The sequence below is a fragment of the Coloeus monedula genome, assembly GCF_965178545.1.
Source record: "Coloeus monedula genome assembly, chromosome: 4".
NCBI classification, from domain to species: Eukaryota; Metazoa; Chordata; class Aves; order Passeriformes; family Corvidae; genus Coloeus; species Coloeus monedula.
The window spans coordinates 37,067,828-37,087,087 of NC_138784.1; the positions used below are offsets into that span (position 1 = coordinate 37,067,828).

General features: G+C 36.6%; 1 protein-coding gene across 1 annotated transcript in view; it reads right to left on the minus strand.

Moving 5' to 3' along the window:
• Positions 1-19,260, minus strand: part of OTOGL (otogelin like) — a gene marked incomplete at its 3' end in the record, with an annotated part of 89,755 nt that overhangs the window by 66,139 nt on the left and 4,356 nt on the right. The window contains exons 5-16 of the mRNA XM_082280353.1: positions 17,441-17,539; positions 16,585-16,739; positions 13,766-13,887; positions 12,382-12,587; positions 9,521-9,651; positions 8,774-8,880; positions 6,450-6,556; positions 5,663-5,788; positions 4,875-4,983; positions 4,588-4,634; positions 3,022-3,167; positions 1,318-1,441 (exon numbers count right to left, since the gene is read on the minus strand). Of these exons, the coding sequence (XP_082136479.1) occupies positions 1,318-1,441; positions 3,022-3,167; positions 4,588-4,634; positions 4,875-4,983; positions 5,663-5,788; positions 6,450-6,556; positions 8,774-8,880; positions 9,521-9,651; positions 12,382-12,587; positions 13,766-13,887; positions 16,585-16,739; positions 17,441-17,539 (1,479 nt within the window). The remainder of the gene's footprint in view (positions 1-1,317; positions 1,442-3,021; positions 3,168-4,587; positions 4,635-4,874; positions 4,984-5,662; positions 5,789-6,449; positions 6,557-8,773; positions 8,881-9,520; positions 9,652-12,381; positions 12,588-13,765; positions 13,888-16,584; positions 16,740-17,440; positions 17,540-19,260) is intronic.

The window sequence follows — 19,260 nt, forward strand, 5'->3', positions numbered from 1 at the left end:
AACTGCAGGCCTCTGGCAATGAGAAGACAAGACAAAAAAAACTCTTTGTTTCTTAGTCTCCAGTGATATTAAAACACTAATTTACAGATCTTTGTAAAGTGTATTGAATCTTTGGATAGAAGGTTCTGTCTTACCACTATTGACATGACATCAGTACAGCTCCTTCCTTGGACTGTATGTGAACTGAGCCCCTATCAAATTCCTAGCTTTCCTTCCCAGCAAATCCATTATGTGAGGAAACTGAAATTTCACTGTCACAGTATTCATTTGCTATACATTGTGGGGCTACTTGCAGCTGGAGGCTTAAAGTAGATCTACTTGATCTACCTTCACAAGCAGCCTCTATGCATGCACACACACAGACTCAGGCACATAAACCAAGAGAAGATAAAATCCTTAAAGATGTCCTTAGGTGACCAGACTTACTAGATGCACACAATTATCAAGAATGTGACACTAAAATATTTTTCATAGATTATATTTGTTGCAGACTCTGGAAAGAGGCAAGAAAGTGAATAGGGACTGATTCAAAAGAAATAAAATGGAGTTACAAATCAAATTATGAAGCAGAACTGTCAACATAGAGCTATGAAACTCATTTCCACAGAAAGTTGTGAATGCCAAAAGAAGAACTGTGACTGGACAAATTCAATGAAGAAAAGACAAAGCTGCAACCACCAGCACAGGACTCCCTAAACTCCGTTTTGTTGAAGGCTGGGTAAGAACTTTACTCTCACTTTACTCTTTCAGAAAGAGACTAAAAATCCAGTAACTGGTCAAAATAAGTTTCAAAATTTAGCAATGTAATTTCTACCTTCAGTGCTTAATTTTATAACATGCTTTTAAGGCTGGTTTATTTTACTATCCTTTCCAAAAATGTTAAATAAGTTGTCTGAAATCACAAAGTAAGTCAGCAGTGAAACCAATACAAATCCCATGGAGCACATGGATTCTATTCCGTTCTATTTAGTCAAAAAAGCTTTAAACAAGCTAGACCTTATCATCAAGGTCTCTTCACCTCCTTTTTTTTTCCTCACCTCCTTCCCCCTAAACACAAACAAAATGAATGGAATTTCTAGGTAATCTGTAAAATAAGAAATGCAAACAAATGAGGGCATATAGAAGAACTGTTTCACAGACAATAAAAGTAAATTTCTATAATTATTATTAAAGTTCCAAGAAGAAAATTATTGTGTTCTTTTATAAGTTATGTTTAAAGAAATTCCCTTTTCATAGACCGATATTACTAAAAAGTTTTGGAGCATATAAGGGACAGAATGTGAAGTCTGGTAAAATTCTTCTCCATACACTTCTTACCATTGAGATTAAAAACTTGGTTAGGGACAGTTTGGATTTGACCATATCTTGTGATGGTTACTTGGTTCCTCACATCATCTTCAAGAACTAGTGTTACAGACTCAATGCAGGCGTGGTCAAAGTTCTAAGTAGAAACAAGTTTCACCATCAGAAACAGGCAATGACGTTAATATTACCATGGAAAATAGAACCAAACAAACGGGGGCAGGGGGACAATCATACAGAAAGGAAATATCAGAACTGTCATCAGGTAAATCAGTTGTAAACTATGGCTCAAAGCATTAAACAAAGCACACAAAATTAAATGTACAACATAATACAACATTGCTTATGTGTAATCTCCATATGGCAGGAGAATGCACTTTCATTATCATGGCAGTCTTATAGTAAGCGGGCAGAGGTCCCCAGGTACTGATACTGGGTTCAAAATTCCGTATTTGCACTGCCACCCTGGGTACTGCTCATTGATGGATTAAGCAGTGGTAGATCAAGAGTCGGATCCTGTCTAAACCAAGCTGCTGCAATCAGAACACAAATGCAGCAATGCAGGAAAAAGAAACTTTGGCGCACATGAAGGTGTTTCTCACCATGAAATGTAGTGATGATCTCTGATTACAGACAAAAAGGATATAAATTCTCCAGTATTATATTACAGTAATTTATAAATATCTGACTGTTGAAAGATGGTGACCTATAAACTATGTCACACACATCATTTTAGTGTGCAATCCAGGCAGAATTCATGAACATAAATACAGGACAAAAACCCACACAGAATTAGCTGACACCAAGCATCTTGTGCTCCCTGGGGACCCCTCTGTTTTCATATAGAAACTTTTCAAGGTGCCTAGAGTTGTACAAAGGGTTATTACCAGTGGAAATCTTGTTTCTCAGTGGCTACCTAACCAACCATTTCATGCTTGAGGGCCACCTGAAATGCAGAAACAGTTGTCTCAACACCTATGCAGGAGAAGGAGGTGCTTACAAAAAAGGCAGAGAGGCACCAGCTCATAATAATCAAGCTTTTGAAGGAAGGACATGAGAGACGGTCCCATAGTAGGACATTGTTCTCTGCTGAGGAGTTCAGACATCCCTGTCCTCAGCACATGGGCAGCTGTGAGTCACACTCTCAAAGCCCCTTCTCCTGAGAGCCTAATAGCCTCATTAAATCCATTCTCACAGGTAAGTACTTTTTATAAGCACCTTTATTCCTAAAGCCTGTTTTTGAATGTCTGCCAAAATATTTTCAAACAAGTATGTGTGGTGACTAATCTCATAGATTTCTAAAAGGCATTGTTCCAACAAATTAAATATGTTATGTTATATCAAATAAAAATCTAAAGCTACAAAAAAATAAAAGTCTTGCCTAAATAGTGATGTATTAAACCTACAGTGATGCCAACAGCAGCTTTTCCAAAGCCTGACATCTGTTGGTACCATAACTAAAGTTTATACAACTTTAATATGCATAGATGAGTAATTCTTTAGATTGATCTCAGTAAAGTTGCAACAGCTTTTCCAAAGGGCAATACAACATGTAGCAACACAAACAATTACAAAAAAAAAAAAAATCTGTGAAATTGTTTCAGTTTATATTTTCTATTTAACATAACCAAGTAGTTTACAGTAGAACTCCTAGAAGATTGCCTGAAATATGGATGGACTTGTTTTTTTCAACACTAAAAAAAAAAAGAAATGGCTTACCTGTCCACAAGGTGCTTTTTGTAAAGTGATTGTGAATTTGTTTTTTCCAGTGCCTTTTACCAAAATGTACTGGCAAATCCCAAGAAAGGTAAAATGACGTCCATCAAATGTTGTGAAATGAGAGCTGCCTGTGATGGAGCACTCAGCTTGAGAGAAAAAGGATAAAGAATGTTCACTTCCACAAGAATGTATCATTAGTCTGCAAACTATGTAAGAGAGAAAAAAAAAACTTTCTCCTGATTTCTAAGCATATAACCCAGGCTAACTTTAATCTATGTAGCTATAATGGCATTTAGAAACAAATTATGCTAGAGACACCTATTTGCAACAGATACCATCTCATAAAGAACACATCCATGTGCAGCATCTTTTGGTTCTAAATAGATGAGATGCCTTTGACAAAAATACAAAAGACTTTTTCTCTTTAATACTTTATAAATAAAAATTTACTTATTTACTTTATTTATCTCTTTATTATTCAGAAGTATCCTAGAATCTTCTTTTTTTTCCCATGACTCAGCATGAAAGAGGACAAGCCTCTTTCTCCATCCTTCTAGGTATTATGGCACTGCTTGTTACCACAGGTATGAAGAAGATGCAGGTTTCAGTGTCTGTCCTCAGGGCACACCTTTTTGGGGTTTTTTTCCAGTTCAAATCAGGAATGCACAGCAGAAGCAAGTCTCCAGCTCATCCCCACTTACTGCACTTTCAATCACACCATAGGGTAGCATCAGAGCACATGAACTAGATTCATTTTAGCTGCAAGAGGTGCTCTGTGGGAGCACATCTAACCTGCTCCCACTACTAACAGCAACTCAGTTCCTAGGGCCAGACCAAAATAGTCATAATTAACCCCCCACGTCTGCACACAACACACACAGGACATAGAGAGTGGTTCTCAATCTCAATTGTTTTACATGACAGATCCACAGTGTCAAGCCTTGCTTAGAAATTTTTAAGCCTTATTACCTCATTCAAAGGGGGCTCCATAATTTGTAAAAAAATCTCTCTTTCAGAAGTTTCATAATATAATTTTGTCTGAGGTACAGAACTATCAAGGAAGTTTCACCACTTGCCTGCTGCATGTTCCTCTGTGTAACTCATTACAGAGACATGCTATCTTTAAAGATAAGTATCATTATTCAAACATGAACTGCTATTAAGAGAGAGAAAATGCAGCACACAGCATCAGAATGATGGTTTTCTTATCACATACATTAAAGTTGCACCTAGAAGTGAGGAGATCCTTATACCTAGCCCAGGTACTGCACAGACAGTAAAAACACACCATCTGTGGCAAATAATACTGAGCATAAACAAGAGACAGAAAACAAGAGGTGGATGTAGCACACTGAGGTAGGGAAGCAAGTGGGAAACTGCAGGGTGAGTATTGTCAGGCAATTAACAGCTTCATTCCAGCTGGCCCACAGCTACTGTCAATATCCATCTGCCTAATCTTTCCTAAATTAGCATCCAAAAGTCTTGGGTTATATATGGTTCTGTTGTCTTCAGAAAAATTTATAATTTTTGCTATGAAGTGAAAAAAGAGTAATGAAATACAAATACCTGGACAATCATGATCAGTGCAGTTCCAAATGCCACCAACACAAACACTGAAAAGAAAAACCACAAAACACAGAAATAGTGTTCTGATCTCTAGCAAAATAAGTAGCTTTGAGTTAATTAATATACCTTGAATTCACACAGAATAACCTGTATATTTTAGTGATACACAGGCCTCAGACTGTAAAACGTAGATGGTAACTATTATTTAAAATGTAACTGTGACTACAATATTAAACTAACTATGGACAGTAGCCACAGAGAGATGAAACACACAGGCTTTCACATACCAGTTGCTACATTCTTGTTCAATCTTTGAGCCTACAGGAAAAGCAGTTCCATGATAAATACAAGGACAACTTGACAAAGAGATACAAGTTCCATTTTCCATAATGAGACCTATTGGGAAAGAAGTTAATAAATGAGATATAAAACAAATTAACAAACTCCAAATCGCTGCACTTCCCCATCTGACTCAAACATTCCAATCTGCCAGAAGGTGATGTCATCAATCTTAAACAAGGACCAGCAAAAACAATTGCCCAGTGAGTGCAGAGAGCTCAGAGTGAAGCTCCCTAAAAACAAGTTTTCACTCTGAATCATTGGTTTATGAAAAATCTCTGACTTAAGCATATAGAACTGCACAGACTCAAAAATGAAAATATTCTGAAATCTCATTATCTTTAGTCCATCTAGAACTAGGATGGTTCATAGTCCAGTCAATAATTTTTATTCAGTACAGGTCTCAGAAACTTTAGTTTCTTGTACAGAGCATGACACATTCTCTTTAAGCAAAATTTCTATAGATTTTTGAATAACTCAAATAAAGGAGACTAAATCTGTGCAATATCTTACTGCAGGAAGCATTAGTAATGGCTCCATATTTTAACTGATATTGCATGCTGAGGCAATAGCACAGAATAAAGGACAGAATCACAGTGACAATAACAGCTCCGGCAGAATTTACAATATTCATAGTTTTCAGGCTTTAATTTTAAGCACAGTCTATATAGGCTTCATTACGATATTGGATACTAAGTTTACATGTATTTTTTGAAATAATATTGATAATATTTACCATCTGGACAGTAACAGCCATCTAAACAGTGCAGGTTGCTGCCAAGACAATCTTTTTCAAATGTGCAGGTTGGTGGACAACAACTGATACAGTCACGGTGAACAAAGGTGTCTTCACACTTCTCAGCTAAAAAAACCCCACGGTATATTGAACATTAGTGCAATTTCTCTTTCCATGCTAGAAAACCCATTTCTGTCAAATAAGCATTGTGCAGCTCTTCTGGTAGAGGTAGTTAATCAGATCAAGTACAATGGATGTTTTTGGAGGAGGTTTAACCGATTAACTATGGTGAAGCTCTCATAAATATTTAAGTCTTTCTTCAGCAAATTTTTATAGCATCTCTCCAAAATAAGTTATAGGCTTTGTGACAGGGAAATGTGCTCATATCTCAGCCAGTTCAAAGCCTTGTGCATGAGACTGAGCTACAATTGATGGGTGGTAGTGATAATAAGAAGGAGCTGCATTAACTGCATTAATTGTGTTATAGCCAGTAGAGGCTGAAAGATGTTTGTTCTTTGTCCTAGAATATGATCAGCGCACATGATGTTTCAAGCAATCCACAGACACATGAATTTTGTAAGGATCTAAACCATACCACAATGGAATTAAAATATTCCTCTAGCAAGTCATGGACTTCATTGTTTGCCAGCAAGAGTGAAACTGGCTGATCAACTTGAGTATCAGGTTTGAGTTCTACAGAGACAAATGTTGCCAAGATGAAATTATTTGAACTGAATACATGGGATAGCTCAAAGGTCACACAGTATGCTTTATTAAAGAGTCTTACTACAGGCAGGAAAGTCATCCCTCCAGTCCCGCACCGGGGACCCAGCGTGAGAGCATGCTCTAGCGTACTCTGTCACTGCCCTGCAGTATGTTTCATCATCATCCACTCTGAAATGATAAAATAAGAGAGTAATCAAGGAACTTAAATCCCATCTACGATTCCTGCCATGTGACATGGCACAGGATATTTCACACATAGCTGACACCACTCAGTCATAAAGGCACCCAGGGAAAATGTAAAAAGGAACAAGCTACACTGAATACACCATTGTGGTTTTGTCATTTGATCTCACAAAAAGTTATTTCATTTTAATATTGCCACAATGAACAAAATCACTAATCTATTATTTTTAAAAAGTGTCGCTTATAGTGAAAGAGAAACAGGACCTTTTCGTGAAGACAATGGACAACTCAAGAGTCTCAAGATCCCCATCTCAGGCCTCTCCCTCCTGCATGATGTAGAAACTCTGACCTACACTGATAAAAGACATTCTGGTTCAAGTAAGAATTTCAAGTCTCCAATTGCCTTGAACTTCGATGACAAGAACCTTATTAGTCGACTCCTTTTGTGCTGAAATTCTCAGAGCCAGAATATCCGCTGAATACCATGGACAGGCTCAGGGATTTACAGCACAGCCTTGGGCAAAGACAAGATTTCTGCCTTAGTCTATACAGAAGAAGCTGTATGGTGGATTTTTACCAGAATCAAGTAAAAAGACATTCATTAATGTTTAGGCAAGTTCAAATTTTATTCAGATGTAAGTCACATACGGTGAAACACCACCAAACTTTTGTTACTCTGAAAGCCGAACAGCTCCTATCATTCACTGTGGAAGATTTGTTGCCAAAATCAACTAGTCATAACATGACATTTCTATTATAAGCATGTTTATGACAGATCAACTAAATTTGCTTCTCAGCACACAAGATCATGCTTTCAAAATTAATCATTTTAAGAACGTTATACTGTGTTTGTATTCTGCTTTCAACACATCTGTTATCAAATCAAACACCACTATACTCTTTGTTACAGTGATCAGAGTCTCTCCAACTCTCCTTATCTAATCCAATTAAATGGGTCTTAATAGAAAGAATACTTGGCCTATACTATGGCCACACAAAGGACTTAATAAACTGATACTAAGCCTCAAGAAAAGAGGTCTCTTTTATAAACAAAATAAGCCTAAATTAATGAGGTTCTGAGACACAGAAACTTCAAGGTTTTTAACATTCACAAAATTCACATCAACACACATCAGATTGTTGACAAAAATCCAACCCTCCTTAACACCACAGCACTGATTCAATATCCTATTTGAAAAATTTGGGTTTTGTTACTCTTCAAAAGTTACAGTAAACTCATGTGTTACAAAGAGACCATACAGAGGCAACTCATCTCTTTTCTGAGCAACATTAATGTTTGCCTACAAACACAAATTCTTCCATCTTGACCCAATGGTAAATCAGAAAACTAAACATTCATCAAGAATTGAACTAACAAGTTTTAATGGATTATACTGAATGATCCTTATGTTTAGTCTTTTGATCCTTTCTGTATGTTTTTGATTAAACCGGTGACACTCTGAGAATTATATACTCTGGTAAATATCCTCCTATTTGTGACAACTACATCTTAATTTGAAAACCTTACTAAAAAGAAAGTGGCACATTGCTCAATTATCTATTCAATTACTGGAGTACAATCTTAACTTGAATGACAAGAACTAATCAGGAGTCTGGAGAGCTAAGGAAAAAATACCAGGTTGCCTACAATGCCAGCAGCTGAGGGGGTGTGACTCCCACCAAAGCAAATGAGAGTTGAATTTCTTTTGCCAACTCTGAATTTAAATATATGGAACCATTTTGTAAAAATTCTACTAATTTGAACGATAGTGGTTACTCATGAAAAAACAGTCCAGCTGTGTCTGACAAATGGTCCAGTTTCTCCAGTATTGATGATATTTCTCCCTAGTATCATCTTCATACAGTTCTGTTTCAGGGACTCCAGATACAAGTTTCATGGGTTTTTTGTGATTAGCAGCTCATCTTTTGTCATGAGTGGTTCTCCATGAATTTATCTTCCACTTATTTTTCTAGTGTTTCCTTGAATCTATGTAAGCCCTTAGCAATCAAAATATTCCTTGTCAGGCTGGTTCTGTGCCCTTTGTTCCCACACAAAATCACCCCCTGAGAAACTCCATCTCTTTCATTTTGAACTTAGTTCTCCCTAACTTCCTTCAATGTTCTTTTATTCTGGTCTCACACAAAAGAGTGAGCATTCATTTCATGTGTCAAGATTAAATACACAAGAATGCCAGTACTTACCTGCAAAGATCATTCATACAGCTTGAAATATAAGAATACGGATCTATGCTTTCATGACAGCCAAGAAAAGGAAACTGTAGGAATATTTGGCACTTGAAGAATATGTCCTGTGCATTAAGGAGAATCAGTAAATGAAAGTTAGCCAGTCCTTTCTGAACAGGCATCATTCTTCTTTGTTTCCCTAGTCTAAGGTCCTTTATATCCCCATTAAAATTTGAGCATTGTGCAGTCTCAATTTACTATTATATCTCTTTCATTATTCTTCCTAAAATTTGTCCTCTCTGCCTAGGCCTGCTTGACTGCATGCTGGTCCTAAACCAGGTGGGATGAAAAAGTGTGAAATGACAAAGAAAAGCATTTTGTATCAATGCAGGAGCTGACCTGCAGCTATTTCTGCCTTATTTCACAATTGCTAAGATAATGAGTTATAAGATGCCAGGACTGGAAACTGAACCCAAGTTTAATGCAGTAATGAAGAACTCTGCCAGCAGACTGGTGCCACTTGGCACATCCACCTGAGCCTTTGTACTTTTAAGCTAAACATATGAAGAACATCAGGGACTCCCTAGCAACAGCCCTGATCTGAATCTCCTTTTTCAAAGTCTCAATGCATTTAAGGTCTTTTCAACATTGTGTATATTGTTAGATTCTTTTACCATCAGTAGGCAGTGAAGATTAAGGAAATTTGTGTATTTACATGTATATGCATGTATCTATGTGTATACATATAAAATATGGTAAGTTTACCTCAGTGGATTCTGCATCGGCTGAGCAAGGACTGGAAAAATCTGAGGCAATAGGGACACAAGCTATATCATCTGAGGCTTGCACAGCCCAGCTATTTGCAAATTCAGCAATGTCTTCTGTATATTCACCTACTGCATGAAAACATTGAAAGAGCAACAATAAAAAAAATTGTCAACACAAACACGTAAGACAGCTTTGAAATCTTTAATCATTTTTCAATGTGTTCATTACCTCAATTACAGATGATTTCAGAGTACGAGTTGTAAAGAAAAGTGATATTTTTCTTTTTTTAATTTCAGGTTGTATTTTATACTACATTTAAATAAAAAGATTGAAAAATACATGACAAAGTGTTGGCTTGGGGTTTTTTAAGTGCAATCACTGATAGTTTTATAACAAATATACAGATAATGACAAGTGTAAGGCATTGAATACTTAAGAAAAAATACATTTCTTTGAAGCAATTTAAGTCTTTCATCAGGTTTCACAAAGGTCATTTAGTGCTATTATCTCCCTCCTTTTCCCTTATGCAGAAAAGCCCTACAACACACATTCACAATATGCCCAGCTCTCCTCACAGCATGAGCATGGGAGAATTAACAAACAAGATGCATGACTGGAAGTCATGGCAACAGGCTTGGTTAGATACATGAACATACAAAAAGGTTGGCAGTAAAGAAACAGACACAAAAATCCCATATACTTGCAGCAAGAACTAAATATTGCATTTTCTCTATATTCTTAATTAGGTTAGAAAGGGTATATTGCCTCCACTTTGAAGAACCTTGTAGTAATTGGTATCTGTGCTGTGGTTATCTATATCGTTGCATGACTAGGAGACAAGGTATTGAAATGAGGGGTTTTTTTCCCAGAGCTGTACCATATAAAACTTAATCAAACTTCTAGCACAAGAGGTACAAAGTTGGACACTTGCAGTGTGGAAAGCCACAAAGCACACTAATCAGATACATATACTTGGATCTCCACAAATAAATGACAATAACATCCTAACCATCAGTCTGTTTTACTTAAGAGTGAGGCAGACTTAAAATATTTTTTCCACTCTGACAGAGTATTTCTTTATGCAGAAAACCCTTCCCAAACATAAAAGGCTGGGTTTGATCCAGAGGTGAACCTATTGATATAACTCTGCTTCTAGAAAAACATTAAAAATATTTTATGTACATTTTGACATAGCTTGAAAAAAACTTCTAGGTCTTTAAAAAATACCACAAAATAAAATCACTGTCCTTGAAACAGTTCATAGACACATAGATATATAGACACAGTCTTGCATATTAAAGCAATACAAAGATGGCATTAAAGGTGAAGATAAGGAAACAGAAAATGAGTTTGTTTTTAAACTGTACTTTGAAAAGGAATATTATATGCCTCACAGCAACTTATGTATTTGAGCATTACAAATAATGAGCATTTGGACTCTGAAAGACTCAAGATAGGTGTAAGAGCTACCTTTACACTACTCAGGGAAGTACTTTTGTTGGGAGAGATAAATCATGATATCAAATGATTGATAAGATATAGAAACTCTTAGGAAAATGTTGCAGCTTGGAAGGGAGCTGAATTAGCAATCTATTCTCATGAAGATCTCAGAACTTCGTGCTTGCATTTGCAGAGTCAAGGCACCATGTTATACAACTGGTTCATGATTAAAGTGATTCATATGGGTCTCAGCTGTACAGTGCAATAATGCTATCATTTCTGATAAAGAAAAATGCTAGAAGAAATTATGATGGTGAATAAATTTAGCTCAGAAAATGAAGACAAATATGAGCTGGAAATCTTTTAAAACAGATAATACATTTAAAGATACCGAAATTACTATTTTTTAGAGATTATTTGAATTCATTATTTCCTCCAAATATTATTTTTCTCTATTATTATACATCAGCAGATTACACTGTTTATTAAACATGCTGTACTCTGGTGTGCAGAAGTTATTGCAGAAAACTTACTGCTCTCATGGCAAAAAAGCTATGAAAAATTTATACTTAGGCAGATTTTTAAAGATTCTGCAAAGATAGGTACAGCAAACTTTCCTTCCCTAAGAAAGTTTAAAATCTCCATTACCAACCATAAAAAATGGGAAAAAAAGTTACAGTGGGATACCTTTTGTGACTTAAGAACATGCAGAGCCATGGGACTAGATTCTCCCGCAGTTAATGGTAACAGTAAGATAATCTTATTTTGTTTTTATAAGAGTGAGAAAAATCCTCCTCATATTTTCAAGCTTGTTCTTGTTCTTTTTTTTTTTTTTTTCACATTAGTTGCAAGTAGGAAAAAAGTCCCCATGGAGTATTCCCTACCTAAGATACAGAATACAAGTTTAAAAACTCATCTCTGCCTCAGACACAGCACAAAGCAGCTCCTCATCCTACAGGGTAGTCACAGGCCCATAGTCCACCATACCAACCAGGAGATACAAGGAACTCCCTGGAAACAGCTTGGAAATGTATTTATTTCAACTAGGATTTCTGTGATGTTGCTATAAAGGAATAACTCGAGATGGTGCTCTTCCCTCCATCTTTAAACACAGAGAAAACCATAAACATTTGTTTATTTATTCATTGTTTGAAGGCATTTTCGTCAGCTAGGATAAACATACCACAAGTGCTTTGCTGAGCAAGAAGCTTAAATGCATATATAAATACTTTCTTGAACTAGGACCTGTTCCCTTTTTCCTTCTCCTCATCATTAAAGATGCAAAGTAGAGCAGATACACTTTTTTCCTGAAATAAGTGAAACAGGACTGCCCTTTTACAGCATGATATTTATAAGCATTGTATTTAAAGTGAACATGGAAACTGTTCACACAAAGTAAGGGTAAGCTATTTACTTACTATTTTGAAGTATCAGGTCATCATATTTATTGCCATTAAAATTTCCACACAGGCCACAAGGTTTTCCCTTATGCTCTTCTGTCAACTTAATATAAATACCAGAGTTTCCATCCCAAGCAAGAGAAAAACCAAAGGTAGTCTTCACCAGAATATAGTCAGCCAGTCTCTCAATGAAAGCATTTCCAACTGTCTGAGGCAATATTAATCTGGAAAAATATAGTCTACATCAAAGATCTCAGATGAGGTGAGGTTCATGCTAGAAAAATACGACATAAAACATCACCTGCTAACCCAACAAACACTTTTTCCTGGGTGTACGCAGTCACTCCATTCAACTCTTCACCATGTTTTTACTATCTTCTGTTTAATCCTCTGTATCGACCATCAAAAATGAGTGCTTTCTGTTGTATACACCTATCAGCTGTACCAATTATAAGCTTGAAAGAATAATGCATCCTTACTTTCAAAGCCTGGCACACTGCATTGAGGAATTCTAGAGTTCACAAGCATGCTGCGTTGGGCAAGGAGCTATATGGTGCTATGACCACCAGCAGCCCTTCTGGGCACTGGGTCATCACTGGGTTAGACATCTGTAAATGGAGGAACTTGCAGTACAGAAAACACCACTGACAAAAAAGTTGTAGCTCTTCCTCCTTTGTTGAAAGACCACTGGACAACAATAAGCACAGATCTAATCTTAATCCTCCAGAGTTGCTTCTGTTGGGTTGAACAGTATCACTGTAGCTATCATTCTCAGATACTAAAGGCCATAGCATTACAAGGGGGATGGCAAAAGCACCTCAACAACTTTCTTAAATTTTCTGTATTTTATCAACCAGTAAATATACTTCTGATAGCCTCAGGCACATCTTTCTGCTTATTAAAAAAAAAGAAAAGGTAAATTTGGAGGTTTGCTGTACCTCAGAGATGTTTTGTGGAGTTTTTGCCCCAGAGGAGCTTAAGATCTTTTTTTGAACCAATTCAGACTTGTCTAGAAGAAGATCATGTCTTATATTAGCTATAGCTACCAAGAATAAATAATAATTGCCTTGTTCAAAATGGTATCAGGATGCACCAGGGATTAACTAGGATTGCCTGACACAGACTTTGTCTGTACAAAGAAGGAATGAATAATTACAGGTTACAGCTGAGAAGTTGAACACAGCTAATGCAGGGAGTGTATTCTATTCTTACTCAGGTATTTTATCAGTACTGTTACATCTGCTCACACTAGAGCTCTGTCAGCCCCCGTATAGAACAGCAAGGGATCAATAAAGATACAGATCAAATTAATTTATCTGGATTGTGTAAGCAGCATCAATTTCCCAAACTCCACATTATCTTTTTGCAATAAAATATTAAAACCCACCATTAGAACACTCACCTGATTCCATTTTTTCTTACTTCATGTCCTGAAATCATTATTTCTTCTTGGTTTGAAAAAAATAAGCTGATGGACCTATGACAAGTATATACTGAGCCATAACAGTGAGGACTGTTATGAACCTTTGAGAGAAAAAATAGACACACAATAAGAATAAATGCTTGTCTTCAATAATTTCACACCATTTTTATTAAATTTGTATATGATATTTTACATTTTTATGCTCCAGTTACTGGAAGAGCTTTACAAATAAATACCTAGAATATTACAGTCACAATTACAAAGATACACAAAACTCAAAGTTCACACTAAACAATACTGCTGAGAAATACAGTAACTGTTTAATAGTGCATAGCATCACAGGCCAGTAGTCTAAATACTTGATGAAAGAGACAGGTATTGTATGCTTGACGAACTTCAGAGACACTGTAGTGAGCTAGCTTATAGTGGCCAAAGTAGGAGCTTGTTACTTGCACTAAGGAAACACCCCTATTGCTCTGTTTCTAGAGGTCTGATCTATAAAACAGGATTACAAACCAATACAGAACCTCAGTGTAATAGCAGCACTGCCACCTGAGACTGATACCAGCTGAACCACAACATGCCTTCCCAAACCACTCAGGATCTCCTGAGATTTTGAAGTGCTCCTGCAGATTATGGCAGGCATCTAGTTTACATGGATCTGTTAAAATCCATTTTGCACTGGCTTTTCAGCCCTACTAATGCAGAAGGGTAGACTTTTCTGAAGTGTGCTTCTCGTCATTTTATATATATAGCATAATGAGCCAGGGGGTTGATTTAGTCACATATCAACTTATCTCACTTGAATACAGTACTCTCAGGTCTTGAAAACTGTGGGTTTGTGCTTGAGCAAAACTTACACAGTTTTCGTAAATCTCAGAGGGAATGAGCCACCCAAACCTGCAGAATGTCCTATAGTGCTTCAAAAGCCTGTGAGCTTATTTTAGACATCACTGAAGAGAGAGGGAAACATGTTTTGAATCTTAGATGCCGATCGTTACCCAGATTAAAACGTAGACAGAGTTTAGATAGCTCAAATATGACTTAATGTTACTGTGTGTGTCATCATTCTCTGAGAAGGATGGGAATTTCATCACCAGTTTACTTGACAGTGCTGTGAAGCTAAATAAATTTGTAATTGGGAACATTTTACCAACATAGTGATGGAGGCTGTAAAGGTAACTGTTTTGAACAAAATATCTGTGAGTAAACACATACAGTGCTAATGAATACTTGAATTAATCTTCCTTAACTGACACTAAATCCTGGAAGTAAAAATCAGTTACTGTTTCTTTAGGTGAAATAAACTAGACCAGGAAAATCATTAAGAGTTTTTACATGTATAAAAATAATCGTAATTAAAGACAACATAAAAATTATTAGTACTGGCAGATGGCTTCTATGTAAAACCAACCCAAGACAGAAAAACAATAAAGGAAAATCAAAATAATTCTTATGTTTTCTTCTCCTCTTGAGGGGTGGATTATTAGAGCCAGAAGGACCATAATGTGAGGATTTGGCAAGGTTTTTGTCTCTCCATTGCCCAGTCTGTCTACAGTGTCACATTACTTATGACTTTGCTGAGTAAACATTTTCAGTTTTTAGTAAAATATTACATTTGTTCCAGTAATTGAATGGAACCTTCTCGCTTTCCAGAGCCACTGGAATCCACTGACATATTGATTCTAGATTTTAATATAATCTTGGACTTTGCTATAGTACTTTCTTAGAACCTCTAAGAGGTCACAGCTGCACATAGAATCCAAATATTCAAAATGAAATTGTGAAAGAAGGGTGTAACAGCATCTCTCTGTAACTTTAGTAGGTAGAAATGGCAGTTCTAATGGTAGATTTATCTTCACTAAGTGCTGTTATCTGAGCGAGAAAGAGGTCGTCTGTTTATAAATGAAAAACAGTCCTCAGAGCAGAAATTAGCACCTAGATCTGCCCTCATCCCTACGACCACTGGACCTACATGGACTCAGAATTAGGATACTTCTTGTCTCTTCTTCCCTGCCCAATCGGCTCCAAATCCCAACTATTTTGAATAAGGTAATATAATGAGCTTATATCCTCTCCCCACAATAACCACCCAGTCTGACAAACAGGGCATCTCTCTTCGAAGAGGGTATAGGTTTGAACTCCCCCTGACCCAAAGTCATTAACCATGGATACTCAGCAATTTGAAGAAACTACTAAAAAGAGTGCCTTCCATACATAGGTCAAGATGAAAGCTTTTGAGCTGTTAATCTTCTCTGCATGACGTAGAGGTAATCCAAAATTAGAATGCAAATCCCTAGAGGGGACAGGGTGGGGGAGCAAATCCCATTGGCCAAGGAGGCAGATCCTCGTAGCATGCCAATAGCTGTGAATCAGAGCCTAGCACATTTGTGTTCCTCATTAATAGGCAAGTGATAGCTGTTTGCACTTCACTCAGCAACTCAGTGGGTTTTATTACAATCTGATATCTGAAGCGTAGTGAAGTTTCTGAGGTCTGCTTTAAGACCCACTTTTCCTCCCAGAAGGGAGAGAGAAGAATTCCCATCAAGGACAGGAGGAGTAGGAAATGCTATTTTTAATATGCTGACTCTTTTGATTATTCATCAGTATTTTGAGTTACTGCATGTAGGTTTAGGCATTTCCAGAAGCTTTCCAAATTTCCACAGTTTTATATTTAAGTAATTAATGCCCAGTTTGATACATTTATTGTCTCTCTACTTATTTTACTTACTTGTTTACTTTTATATTTACTTACATACTTCTAGTGTATGTACTTACTTACATATGTACATACTTACCCAAACAGTGTATTGGGGTTCCAGAGTACTGCAGTCTTTTGCAAATATATAGGAGCAATTTCCTGGGAAGTAGTAGTAGATGCCATCAAATGTTTCAAAATTATACTGTCCCCACGATTTGCAAATCCCATCTCGGTCCTTACCAGTGTTAGGTACTGGAGAAAATACACTGAGTTTACAAGAAGCATGGTCATCAAAAATTGACAGGTGTCACATGCATCTACAAAAGTAGGAGCTCAGAGGAAACAAGAGTTTATAAAGAAAATACATAGCAAGTACAAAAGATAAACTTACGCCTTCAACTTTAAATAAACTCAGTACTCTTTTTCAATCTTAAATCTGCAGTTTTAGCCATGTGCAACCATTGTTAAGTTTTTTATTTGCTTCAGTGAAGACATTTTAATTACAAGTAGAGGCAAGGGATTTAGATATTCTGTACATCCTAGAAGACGATTCTTGTTGATCCCTACACGCAGAAGATTCCAGAAACTAATGTATTTAAATAGTGGGTAATTTAAATTGCAATAAGCCGCTGCTCATTAGAACAAATGCTGTGGTTTTTTGGTTGTTCAACTAACTTAGAAAAAATCTGTCTGGCTACTGATAAACTAGACAATGATCTATCTGCTATGGCATCTATGTATCATCATAGCCCAAGTGCTAAAATGTAAGCATTTCTGATGTTGCTTTCTCTATGTCACTAATGCACATAATTTTAATCCTCCTAGCTACTGGCCAAATGAGAGTCCTAGTATAGAGTAATCATAAATATGCTAGTAACAGTATTTTTTTCAAAATCTGTATCCTAAATCTCCCTGAAAACTGACACTAAACAATTTTGGCCCAAAAAACTTACCAATTTGGCACCTGCTTCCTTGTGCCTGAAATAACTGACAGTCACAGTCACCTGCTTCAGTGCAGGCAGCTCCATTAAGGCACTCCTGAGGACATGAACCTGTAAGCAAGCATTCCAGCCTTTTAGTAGATACAGTATTTTGCAAACAGGCTGAGAGATCAGTTAAATCTGTTTATTGTTAAATCACGAGCAGATATATTAGCCGAGAAAATTAACCAACAACAATCTCCATTTTTTAACATATGCTTCATTTTTCCTTCATGTTCCTTCGTTAAAAGAGAAGCAAGGTTCTCGTTTGGTTTGAGACTTACAAACTAACAAAGGAGCAAAAGGTCAACCTCCTCCAAGCAAACAAAAGGTCAAGTTCCCATGTAAAGAAATCAAATCCCAGTCCTGCTGATCTCAAAATATACAGGACACAGATCATTCTAATTCACTAAATTCAGCATAATTTATACATATATTTAGCTTCTCCCTCCTAAACATTACTGCAAAGGGTACATTCAGTTTATGAACAGGACAGAATATATATTTGAGAGTCAAACCCAGTCCTAAACAACCTTCCCCACATGCAAAAACAAAGTCAGCTAAAAGGTTATTTCTGCTTCAGAGGTGACTGGAATCAGAGACTTTAGATTCCATGGGAATGACTTGTTGTATGCTATAATCAGTAATTTTTTCCAAAAGCAGTTACATTAAATGGTTTTATAGTCTCTTTGAAGGCTAAGACCTCCTTGTCATTTACTAATCATTCATTGAGGTGGGTCTAAATCATAATTCCCCAAAAGTGGAGAAGAAAACTAGTCCCAAAGCAAAACTTCGTCAGGTTTTGCAGATAGTTGCTTGCCTTCTTGGTGTAGGATTAAAACTCTACATACATACAAAAGCTTCCAATGTTGCTGATGGAGATTAAAAAAGCATCACAAAAGACAGAAAGTAAATGAAATAAACAGGCCCTTCCACTCCTGATGAGGCCACAGCAAAGCTGTGAGTGATATTAAATGGAAACAAAATGGGACCTTGACAGTAAAGGTACACAGAAGTTACCAGTGATTAGAAATATCATCCATCATTGTGAAAATTCCTTTCCATGCTTAGCTTTGAATTTTTTCCATTTAAGAACTGCTTTCCAAATATACATAGATACTCTGAAAATACCAACAAAGCAAAAACTACTGTTTCTATAACAGCACTAATGGGGAAATCTTTGCTGTTTTTAGAATTTTGAGTGATAAAATTGCATATATTCATTTACATAGAAACATGCAAAAGAAGGCACCTACCCAGGCATTTTCCAAGAAGGATATGAAAATTCCAACCAAAGTTGCATACAGTTAACTTCTCTGTAAAACAATTTCTGTAACTTGGGCCTGCTTTACATGTTTGTCCAGTGCTTAAAACCCTCCAGGAGCAGCTTCATGCTCATTGCCTGAGTATTCCTTTCCCTTTGCACAACTAATTACAAGCCTCTCTGACATACTTACATCTTCTGACAAGGCCAGAAAAAAAGTGGAAGAAATGAAAAATTGCAATAGAACTAATCTTAAAAAAAAAAAAAAAAAAAAAAAAAAAACAAACAAACAAAAAAAACAAAACCAAAGGATTGGCATCGTTAGCTGTTCATATTTGTTTGTAAGGCCTTATTTTGAAAGTACAATTTTAACGGAAAATTTTCCTTCTTTAACATGGATAAAATGGGAAAAGGAGACAGGACAGGGTTTTGTAGGAGCATGAAGAAGAAGGCTTCTGCAGCGCATGGTAACACAGGGGAGGAAGGCAACATTTTCAGGGCTCTCTCCTCCTGCAGGTGAGGAGCACAG